The 12,789-nt window shown below is 38.0% G+C and overlaps 1 protein-coding gene across 2 annotated transcripts in view; it reads right to left on the reverse strand.

Annotated features, from left to right (window-relative positions):
* LOC128693630 (uncharacterized) overlaps positions 1 to 12,789 on the reverse strand; it is an 805,124-nt gene that overhangs the window by 429,571 nt on the left and 362,764 nt on the right. For both annotated transcript variants that reach the window (XM_070091191.1, XM_070091190.1), the window contains exons 5-6: positions 8,031 to 8,177; positions 7,315 to 7,505 (exon numbers count right to left, since the gene is read on the reverse strand). In XM_070091191.1, the coding sequence (XP_069947292.1) occupies positions 7,315 to 7,505; positions 8,031 to 8,177 (338 nt within the window). The remainder of the gene's footprint in view (positions 1 to 7,314; positions 7,506 to 8,030; positions 8,178 to 12,789) is intronic.

Below are 12,789 nucleotides of genomic sequence, written 5' to 3' on the forward strand. Positions count from 1 at the left end.
CCTGTTCAGCTCCTCACATACCTCCTGATCATTTCTTGTGAGTTCTCCACCTTCTGTCCTTAATCTGATCACCTGGTCTTTGACTGTTGTCTTCCTCCTGATGTGGCTATACAACAGTTTCGGGTCAGTCTTGATTCTCGATGCTATGTCATTTTCATACTGTCGCTGGGCCTCCCTCCTTACCTGTGCATACTCATTCCTGGCTCTGCGACTGATCTCCCTATTTTCGTGTGTTCTCTGCCTTCTGTACTTTTTCCGTTCTCTATTGCACTTTGCTTTTGCCTCCTTACACCGTCGGGTAAACCAGGGGCTCGTTCTGGTCTTCCCGTTGTTACTGTTGCCCTTGGGAATAAACTTTTCCACTGCCTCCTTGCATTTTGTTGTTACATATTCCATCATTTCATTTACTGGCTTTCCTGCCAGTTCTGTGTGTGTGTGTGTGTGTGTGTGTGTGTGTGTGTGTGTGTGTGTGTGTGTGTGTGTGTGTGTGTGTGCGTGTGTGTGTGTGTGTGTGTGTGTGTGTGTGTGTGTGTGTGTGTGTGTGTGTGTGTGTGTGTGTGTGTGTGTGTGTGTGTGTGTGTGTGTGTGTGTGTGTATTTCTGTCTGCATTTTCAGCTCTATTTAAGAGTGTTTTTCTCCATTTCTATGCATTATTCATGATATACGTAATTCCTGCATGAATGTATGGACTACCAAGTATATACCGGCCATGTACAACTAGTATTTCTGTATTTTTATTACATAGTTGTCTATTAACAGTTAGTGATTTCATAACATAACCGTTAAAAATTCCAGGTACAGTCATTGTTTTTCATTCACTTCATAATGTTCTTCGTATGTATAAGTGAATAGAGAAGATTGGCTTTGGCTTGATGTGCTGATGGAATATAAAGTATTCAGGGAAATCGATTAAACGGACTTGAGTCCTGGAGGTCGAAAGTACAGAGTCTGCACTGAAGGAATGGTGTGGATGGGGTGGAAATATGAAGCATTTCCGAGGGGCACTTGAATTGTGATGTCTGAATACTTCTGTGAAGACAGTGAGTGAAAGATGGTGACTGTGTTCCCTTGTTTGGGGGTTACCCTACCTAAGTGTGAAATGGCCGGTGTGTAAAAAAATAATCCATCTACAACCAGTGTTTTCATATCACCGTATTATATTGTCTACAACCAATGTTTCTAGATTATTTCTTTTAGTACAGTTTGCTGTATCTACAGCCAGTGCTTCTATACTATCTCATTTTTTATCAGTCTATCTCCGGAAAATGTTTATATATTGCCTTATAATAGTCATCTGTGTCTTCTCGGCGCAGGAACGCTTCAGTATTTTTGCAGCGTGAATGCACGTCCGCGTTTATATACTGCAGCGAGACTGTTTTGTTATGTAATTTATGTTCCCATTATCATGTTTTTTTTCCACTACAGTTGGCTTACGGAGCCATAAACTATGCTCTCGTTCTCCAACGGCGGCTGGAAACATATATACCTCATGATGTGGTATGCCTTAACACCGTCAGGCTAGAAGCAGAATGCTGGAAGTGATACGTCTCTCATTATAACATATATGGTTTGCTCAGAGCAGCAAAACAAGGAGAGACAGTGTTTCTGCGCTCTGTCTCTCTCTTAATTAGCATTTATGAGTCGCGGGAGGATAGTAAATCTTAGGATTCCAAGAAGAATGTTTATGATTTTTTCTCCGCTGATCCATAAGAGTCGCGTCCTTCCCTTTCCCAACACCTTCAGACGTACTCACTATCACATGTGTATATTAAAATCCTGAAATACTCAGCGAAATATAATTAAATCAAGTTTCATAAAAATAATCTTGATTACAATATAATTATAGGTACTGGGTTGTATAAAATAGATTCATTTCATAGCATTTGTGAGGATATTAAACTATACCTGACATGTCTCTCTCTCAAGCAATTTTTACTTGTGACATGACTAAATCTTCACTACATTCTCACGCTCAGTGAGTAGGGATAAATGAGGTCATATGTTAGGTCATATCTCAGCATTATAAGTCTTAAGTTGTCCAATTATTTTTACTATTCCTCTATAATGTAAGAAATCACGAAAGTGCTTGAAATTTCATTATTTTTTTTCACTGCGGTTGTTGTGCATATTGTGATAAATATATATGTGTATATCAATAACAACACTGCAACAGCTAAGGACTCGAACCCATGTTATTGGCCCGCCTCATGGTGAGCTAGAAGCATATGACGCCTTACAACATGGGTTCGAGTCCTTGGCTAGTGCAGTGTTGTTATTTATCAATACCACACGTTCGTGGTCACAATAATATATATATATATATATATATATATATATATATATATATATATATATATATATATATATATATATATATATATATGTATATATATATATATATATATATATATATATATATATATATATATATATATATATATATATATATATGTATGTATGTATGTATATCACATACAGTTTTCGATGCCCTAAACAGTTACACCTGACCATTTCCCTAAGATGAACTGAAGGTTTGACCTGGAAACTCTTGTAGTTCTGTGAAAATGAATAACAAAGTGCTACTCAACAAATAAGAAAAATCGTTAAGAAAATTTTTTTGAGGACAGCGGCAGATATTAAAACAAAAGGTAAAAAAATCATAAGCCTATTTTATTTGGGGTCGAGGGTTAGCGACTAGCAAGGATGGTGAAGAGAATATTATGGAGAGGACTTGTTACTTGTTACTTGTTACTTGTTACTTGTTACATGCTCAAAAAGATATCTCAGTCTTAAAAAAGATTAAAGAGAGGTTATAATAATTTACTGATGAATGGTTCAGAGAACCGACATGTGTGTCTAATTTATCAATAATTTATTAAACTCATGCCTGCACAAATAACTTACTATAATATTCGTATCATGAAAGCAAGGGGTATTAATTAAACGGTATGTTAAACAGTAAATTATCCATGTTTACATGGGCGTGCGTGTGTATGTGGAAGTTTTTAATTGCAAGTGCATTATTTCCGGCCTCGTGGCTGTCATTTGGTCTTTTTCCTGTCATTTATCTCCCACGAGTCAGTGCCTCTGAAAACTCTGCAAAAGGCGTCTTGCAATACCCCCTCCAAGACCATTTTTAAATTTCCCATAAAAGTATTACAGATAGGAAAGAACTTTATTTCAAATGATTTCTTGCTAAATGACCAGTTTTACGTATTCGGCACGACATACGTACATACATACATACATACATACATACATACATACATATACATATATATATATATATATATATATATATATATATATATATATATATATATATATATATATATATATATATATATATATATATATATATATATATATATATATATATATTTATTATTATCACACTGGCCGATTCCCACCAAGGCAGGGTGGTCCGAAAAAGAAAAACTTTCACCATCATTCACTCCATCACTGTCTTGCCAGAAGGGTGCTTTACACTACAGTTTTTAAACTGCAACATTAACACCCCTCCTTCAGAGTGCAGGCACTGTACTTCCCATCTCCAGGACTCAAGTCCGGCCTGCCGGTTTCCCTGAATCCCTTCATAAATGTTACTTTGCTCACACTCCAACAGCACGTCAAGTATTAAAAGCCATTTGTCTCCATTCACTCCTATCAAACACGCTCATGCATGCCTGCTGGAAGTCCAAGCCCCTCGCACACAAAACCTCCTTTACCCCCTCCCTCCAACCTTTCCTAGGCCGACCCCTACCCCGCCTTCCTTCCACTACAGACTGATGCACTCTTGAAGTCATTCTGTTTCGCTCCATTCTCTCTACATGTCCGAACCACCTCAACAACCCTTCCTCAGCCCTCTGGACAACAGTTTTGGTAATCCCGCACCTCCTCCTAACTTCCAAACTACGAATTCTCTGCATTATATTCACACCACACATTGCCCTCAGACATGACATCTCCACTGCCTCCAGCCTTCTCCTCGCTGCAACATTCATCACCCATGCTTCACACCCATATAAGAGCGTTGGTAAAACTATACTCTCATACATTCCCCTCTTTGCCTCCAAGGACAAAGTTCTTTGTCTCCACAGACTCCTAAGTGCACCACTCACTCTTTTTCCCTCATCAATTCTATGATTCACCTCATCTTTCATAGACCCATCCGCTGACACGTCCACTCCCAAATATCTGAATACGTTCACCTCCTCCATACTCTCTCCCTCCAATCTGATATCCAATCTTTCATCACCTAATCTTTTTGTTATCCTCATAACCTTACTCTTTCCTGTATTCACCTTTAAATTTCTTCTTTTGCACACCCTACCAAATTCATCCACCAATCTCTGCAACTTCTCTTCAGAATCTCCCAAGAGCACAGTGTCATCAGCAAAGAGCAGCTGTGACAACTCCCACTTTGTGTGTGATTCTTTATCTTTTAACTCCACGCCTCTTGCCAAAACAACCACTCTGAAAGAATAGAGAAATTCCAAGCGCTTTCGTGACTACTCACATTATCAAGGAGTAGTCACGAAAGCGCTTGGAATTTCTCTATTCTTTCAGAGTGGTTGTTTTGCATATTCTGAAATCACCTGTTTACTGTGATCTTATTGCATATATATATATATATATATATATATATATATATATATATATATATATATATATATATATATATATATATATATATACATATATATATATATACATATATATATATATATATATATATATATATATATATATATATACATATATATATATATATATATATATATATATATATATATATATATATATATATATATATATATATATATATATATATATATATATATATATATATGTATATATATATATAAAGTGTAATAAACACTTATCAATAGCACAAATGAAGACCAAAATTATAGAAGATGAAGATGGAAAAGGAGAGAGAAACAACTTTTGTAGAGTGTGTTAGATGCATGACTTAATTAAGGAGCTGAAACAAGGCCTCGTCACTGAATGGGTAGTTACAACGTGAGATTTTCAGTGCCTTATTGAAGTTCGCTCATGATTCTTTCATTGCTGGTTCGCAAAATCCTCACGGACGCTCACCCATTCACTCTCGCTATACGGAAATTTTTCAGTCTCTGTAAGTGTAAATTTCTGTGTCTTCTTTATTTCAGTTCTTTCTCTTTTCTCATTTCATCTCTCTTTCTTTCTCTTTCCCTTTTAAAACAAAACATACTCACGAAAGACCATGAAATTTTTCAGTTCACATTTTGCTGGGAGTAGAAAAGGTCTTCCTTTCATTCTCTTTTGCCTAACTACCCCTTCACTCTTTCATTCTCTTCACCTACTAATTCTTTCCTCATCATTTTCTCATCCTTTCTTTTTCTTCCCAGGTTAAAGACAGCATGGTACTGTAGCACCACCAAACACGCCTGGAATTCTGATGTCTCTCAAGATACTTTATTATATTAATGGGGAAGTGCTAAGTTTTTATGAGTTATACAAGCTTGGGGAACGAGACAAAATCAGGTTTAATTTATAGAAAAAGATAGCTCCAATTCCTTGGATCATGATCCACTAACCAGCATTAAAGCACCCACATCCAATGAAGAGTTTCGCGCGACTTCCTGGGTTGAGACAAGAGCAGTATATCGTAGGTAGGTAGAGTACATGTGACATGTGCCCAGTGCCTGGTGGCTAAAGCTCTCGCTTCACACGGCGGGGTTCCGGGTTCGATTCCCAGAGAGGTAGAAACATTGAGCGTGTTTCTTTACACCGGTTGTCTATGTTCCCCACCAGTAATATGGGTACCTGGGTGTTGGTCGCATCCTAGGACAAAACTGACTTAATTTATCCGAAATGCTCTGCATAACAAACGGCTTTCTATATAGTACTATGTCACTGATAGCAGCTAGGCCTGTATACCTTGTACATGTTCCTGTAGAAATAAAGATATTATTATTAAAATTATTGTTATTATTATTATTATTATTATTATTATTATTATTATTATTATTATTATTATTATTATTATTATTATTATTATTATTATTTTTACTGAGGAAAAACAGATAACAGTGGACATGGAAGTCTGCTCTGAGGCAATCTGCTAAGAAGTGTTATCTACCTCTACCTATTTTAAGGACAATCGTAAATTATCCAGGTACGAGAATTGTGGACAGAAAAGCAGAAGGCTCTCTGCCTACCCTCCACTCCCTTCGGTTACTGCCGCCATAAGAACAGGGGGGAATATGATACCATGCCAAATAGAAAAATAATATAGAAACTTTACAGAACAAATGGAACTGGAGAACGTGGGCTACAAGTTTCTCTGTTAATTTACTCCCCTCAAGGAAGGTTCCTTGATGTTGGTGAGGGGCTCTTGATTTAGGGAATTGGATCTGTGCTCCAGTTCCCCGAATTAAGCCTGAATGCCTTCCACATCCCCCCTCCCCAGGCGCTGTATAATCCTCCGGGTTTAGCGCTTCCCCCTTGATTATAATAATAATAATCTGTTAATTTACTACTGTTACTAACCTCTCCTGTTATCCCCCCCTCCTGTCACTCTCAGTGCTGCGTGTACCAGTGGTTCTACTTCTGGTTACCACCAGTTCTAATATGACCATTACACAACTTTACTAATATTATTTACTCAGTTGCCTCGCTCTCAACTGATCGTCCTGATTCAGTTGCTGAACAGATAATATCAGGAATCTGTTGACTTCAGAATGCCCCGTCGAATGAATGCACGTGACGGCCTGTGTGGGCTTGGAAGAGTAGCTCTGTGAGGTAGTGAGGGGTCTATGGCAACATCACTAATTCCTGCATATATCTTTACACGGGTTTGGTTAGGTATTGGAAGGCATTACTAATAATATTTCCCATTTTCGTTGCAGCAATATCTTTAAAAATTAGGGATAACGGGAGGTCACACCTTAGGGAAATAATATGTAGATGCATTGTCACATCGTGAAGTCTCATCTGGAAGAATTTGGGATATCGGAAAGTCCCAATCAAAAAAAAAAAAGGCTCATCTGTGAAGATTGGTAATGTCTGGAGAATCTTTTTTTTCCATTACTTAATTTTTCTCATTTGGAAATAGCTAAATCAGTGAAAGTCATGCGACGTTTGAAGGCTATGAGGTTTTCAGACTGGATCCGAGGAAATGGAAGGATTCCTCTAATATTTCGTATCAACGAACTCTTCAACAGCATCAAAGCATCTGTTGTCTCCATTACCAAAACTTACGACAATGTGTGTTTATAAGGAGATAATATAATAAGAATACCGAATGAAGCTAAGTTGGCCACTTACTTGGTAGAGGAAAGTATGGACATGGAGGAGAAGAAGTAAGGATCGGAGAAGTCGAGGTGTCTAGCTCGCTGAGCAGTGACTGAGATAGGAGCAAAGGATAGGTCGGCCGAGCCGTCCAGTAGATCCCCCACGATGCCCGTCCATCCCGTGCTACGCGGGGCACCGAAGGTACCGTCCATCACTAGGTACACCTGCAAAGAAGAGTAAAAATCATCACAATACCTTGGCTGGAACATTTCGCAAATGACCGCCACTCAGGAGAGGAAACTTACAAAGACGTTTCCTTCCTTCCTGGACCATGTCAAGTTTAGACAAGACAATGGTCCAAAACGGACCGAAACGTCATTATAAGTTTCCTCTCATAGGTTAAGTTATAACTGCGTCTGTAGAAATAAAGACATACGCACACTATCATTTCAAAGGAGAAACACTAAACCCTTACAATACATACAGCACCTAAGTAAATGCTAGTGAATACTTTGCAAGTTTTTACAGACTTGGAGTTTTGAGACTCTCTGATCGCGGGTTCTAACCCCACCCGTGGTATGGTTTGTTTACAATCGTGTCATTACGATTTCGTGAGTCATGCTGAGATAAAAGACACAAATTTGTCTTAGCCCTACTAGACCACTGCTGATCTTACCTGACAGTAGTAAACCTATTTTAACAACTGCTAACTCTGTCTATTATTAACAACAGCACCATGCTGACCTCACCTGGATCTCGATCTCAAGGTCCGTGGCGACATTGATCATGAGGTCGACTGAGAGGCCACTGCAACAGACGACCTCGTAGCCCCTGGAAGCGTTCACAACATCTCTCTCCATGTCAGCGAAGATCGCCGCCACCTCCGTCGAGAAGACCTGTGGCCGAGACAGCACAACACTTCATTATTATTATTATTATTATTATTATTATTATTATTATTATTATTATTATTATTATATTCACTGGGAAACTCTTAAGAGTCAGAGAGCTCCTGGTGATTGGGAGATAATCAGGTTTAGTCAATGGAGGGGAATTGTAGCTTCAAATGCCCCCATCAGTAACACTTCACCAGCACCAAGGCACCCCTTCACCCTTTCCGCTTCCCCCTTCCTCCAAGGGATAAACACTGGATGATCTAAGCTGAATTTTAACACTGGAAAGTTACGCGAAACACACTTTAGAAGTGTCGAAAGGAGAGCGTGAAGGGGAGAGGTAAACAGAGAGGTTATGACTGTGATGAGGGAAGCTAGAAGAAAAATTAAAATCGTTTGAAGGAAACGTAAATGCTTCTGCTGCTGCTGCTACAAACACACATGCCTACGCCATAAACAATGTGCACAGTTAGGTGCACAAACATGCATCTGTACACACAGAAAGGAGACAGAGGCTGAAAGAGTTCTGCGATCGTCTAACAATTAGCAGATGGAGAATCGAGCCTCTACTACCCTTTGCTCTGAATGATTCACACGTGTTTAGCGCTTCCTTTAAATATACGAGAAAAGTAATAGGAGGACTTGTAGGGAGGGCAGGGATAATCTATTCAAGAGCCCCAATCAGAGGGTCCATTCGCAGGATGTCTGGAAGTATTTTTTGAGCCTCGGGATGCTCAAGAAGCAGAATAAACCGAACAAAGAACTGGTGGAGGCAGGCTCCATACATAGCTTTAAGAATTGATATGATAGGGCCCAGAAGGCTAGGAGTGAACCCGGTAACGGCCAGTGAGGCAGAACCAAGATCCGAGACGCGGTTTTTCCAGCCACAATTGAGTTAATACAGATGAGTACAGGACCTGTAGAGAACAGTCCAGTACTGAATTCCAAGACTGTGCTCGAGTCGTGAGAGAAATGACTCAGTGTATAAACTAGCGAATGAAAAAAAAAATATTTGAAATAGAGAATTTTAAAGAAAAGGAAGTTGACATAAGAAGGAACAAAAGGCATAATTAATAATGAATCGATTAAAGAAGAAAAGAATAAAACGAGCAAAAGATAATAAAGAAATAATAAATGAATTGGCACAAAAGTTGTGGAGAGCAAAAACTAATAAAAAGACAAAAATACAAAGAAAAACATGGAGACAGAAAAATGTGAATAACTGCAACTGGAAACACAGAATGATCAATACATAAGCAGGTGAAAGTAGCAGTGACTGGAACAACTGAGACAGAGAAGGAAACTGGAAAGTAAAGCGGACAAGAATTACGTAAATTCTGGGGGAAGGGGGAGAATTCAGTAGTACTCTGAAATTTTGTTACTTTATTCAAAACTTCTAATTAAAAAAAGTTATCAGATCATGAGTTTAAGCTTCCAGCTGGACGAGGTTCCAGCATCGCCTGTTTAATCACACACCAGTTCTCCTACGTTCCTTCTACATCATCCCACATGATTATGTAGGGCCGTCAGGAGTAATGCTGCACTTCATCTCTTGTAATTCAATTAAGGCATCTCGTTGGGCAATCTGGCGCAGATGCACAGACCTTAGAGTGACTGGTGGTCAAAGACGGTGGATCAAGCCTTCACCACTTCTGAAGGTGAAAGCCTCACGAGTTCAACGTTTTTTACATAATATTTTCACACATATCAAGCAAGTGAGAAGAGTGTCGGCAAGTTCATATTTCTACAACTTTTGGTATTCTATTTTAACTTCGATGGAATCTGATGAAGTAATGAGCTAATTGCGAAACGTCAATTCTAAAACTAATACATACTCTTAGTTACTTTGGTACTGATCTTCGCCCTACTACTGCGCTTTTGAAGTCAGAAGCTCTTATGTATATATATATATATATATATATATATATATATATATATATATATATATATATATATATATATATATATATATATATATATACATATATGTATATATATTCACACTTCCCAGTGCGTCATCAGGAACTGTGCAATGTTGCAAAGGCAGCAAGAGGACAAGTAGGAGAAGTTTTCAGTGTATGATAGTGAGAGTGGTAGTGTGGCACCAGCCAGTCTCTGTCTGAGGTAGGCAAGCTGGAGTTGTTAGAAGGACGTCGTCCACGTAACGTAGCCAAGTGACGCTTGAGGATCCAACCAGGACAAAATCCAAGCACCATGAACCAGTCAACATAAGGGTTAACACTATACCTTGTGGAGGCTGCGAAAAAATTTATGTAGGTAAAACAGCAAGAAATCTCGACACTCGCCTCAATGAACACATTTATGCATGTAGGAATGATAACTTGAACAACGCCTGTGTACAACATCGAAATTCCACCAATCTTCTCATGAAATTCAGGGACGACCAATTAGTGATCAAAGAAACTAATTTCCAGAGACGCAAGTGCCTTGAATCGTCACTAATCGCTGTTTCTAATACAATTAAACAAAACAAAGGCAGCTTCACCTTCTCTGAAGTCTTGGCAAGAATCCTCCTGAAAACAGAAAACCCTGCCATCACATAGTCTCTCCTGCTAATGCTACACGAGCACATTACAGAGGATGAACACCGAAACAGGCCTTCTCTAATTCAACCTCCAATAGAAATAATTGTTTAACATATTATTTTTTTGCTACCCAAGTAATAGATTTTATATCCTTTTACTCAAGTGCAAGTTAATTGTTCGACAATGTTGTATCACTACTACTACTACAACTTATATCACTACTACTAATACTGCTACTACTACTACTACTACTACTACTACTACTACTACTACTACTACTACTACTACTACTACTACTACTACTACTACTACCACTACGATTGTACCTCACTCTAAGCCTATATAAACCCTCTGTGTCCATGTATTGTTTGTAACGGCTTGACAAAGCTTCTGGAGAGAGAAACGTTGCCACAATAAAATGTTCACATCACTTGCACTTGTATCCTTTTACTTTACATAATTCCTTACTACAGATGTCACATCGCTCAGGTTGCAGTCTGTATAAAAGCATGCCACCTAGAGCACCTGAAGCATTACGATACCTGTGTGCAGCAGCAGCTGAGTGGGTTATACCGACGGTCACGGCAGACCTATCAAATATCGACGTTCGCGACGGACTTAACAAGATGTTATATATTATATTGACGTTCACGACGGGCGTACCATGATGTTCAGTTTGCAGACGCTGGTCGAACATAACTGAAACATCACGAAACCCCCTGGCATAAAGAGCAATCCTGCCCTTTTGCATAACATTGTTCCTTATGCCTGGGGGTTCCGTTGCATGAGGATCGTGTTGGCTCGGACATCCTCCTCCTTTTGTCTGCAACTCTGCAAGCTCCTGATGTGTTAGCTGCAACACGAAAAGCCTAGAGCTATCATTTTACTTCCCCGTGGTTGTTTCGTATGCACACACACACACACACACACACACACACACACACACACACACACACACACACACACACACACACACACACACACACATATATATATATATATATATATATATATATATATATATATATATATATATATATATATATATATATATATATATATATATATATATATATATATATATATATATATATGTCGTGCCGAATAGGCAGAACTTGCGATCTTGGCTTAAATAGCAACATTCATCTTGCCATATAGGACAACTGAAAATTTGTGTATGCAATAATTTCGCCAAAATCATGCTGAACCTAACGAAAAAAATATATTTCACTGGGTTTGTTAGTATTAAATTATTGTAAACAAATCTAAAATATATTTAGTTGGGTTAGGCAAAAATAAATTGCTCTTGTTATAATAAGGTTAGGTAAGATTTCTAAGATTCTTTTGGTGCAAAATTAAGAAAAATTACATTAACATTAATGAAAAAAATATATCTTTAAACGTATAAGAGAAAATTTCAGAAAGGACTTAATTTTAAATGAGTTCTTGCTAATTGACCAGTTTTACATATTCGGCACGACATATATATATATATATACACACACACACAGGACAAGCCACAGGGGTTGTAAATCTTTAGCTCAGTACTTTCACACTTCTCAGTGCGTCATCAGGAGCTGTGCAATGTTGCAAGGGAGCAACCAAAGCAGGGAGAGAGGTCTCAGAGTAGCGCAGGTGTCACTGGCCACGGTTACCCTTAGACTGGGTTAGTGGTCGGTGTCAACCCCACCCTACCATCATCCCACCACTACCCATATGGGGTAGAAGGGTTTTTGAGATGTCAAGTAGGAAATTATAAATTATAAGATATAAAAAGCCAGCCCCAAGGTTTCTGCGCCCGTCTGCGATTGTTTGCCTATACATACATACATATATACTTACATATATATATATATATATACATATACAATATACTTACATATATATATATATATACATATACAATATACTTACATATATATATATATATATACATATACAATATACTTACATATATATATATATACATATATATATATATATATATATATATATATATATATATATATATATATATATATATTTCAACAAGTTGGCCGTCTCCCACCGAGGCAGGGTGACCCAAAAAA

This window comes from Cherax quadricarinatus, chromosome 34, assembly GCF_038502225.1.
Source record: "Cherax quadricarinatus isolate ZL_2023a chromosome 34, ASM3850222v1, whole genome shotgun sequence".
NCBI lineage: Eukaryota > Metazoa > Arthropoda > Malacostraca > Decapoda > Parastacidae > Cherax > Cherax quadricarinatus.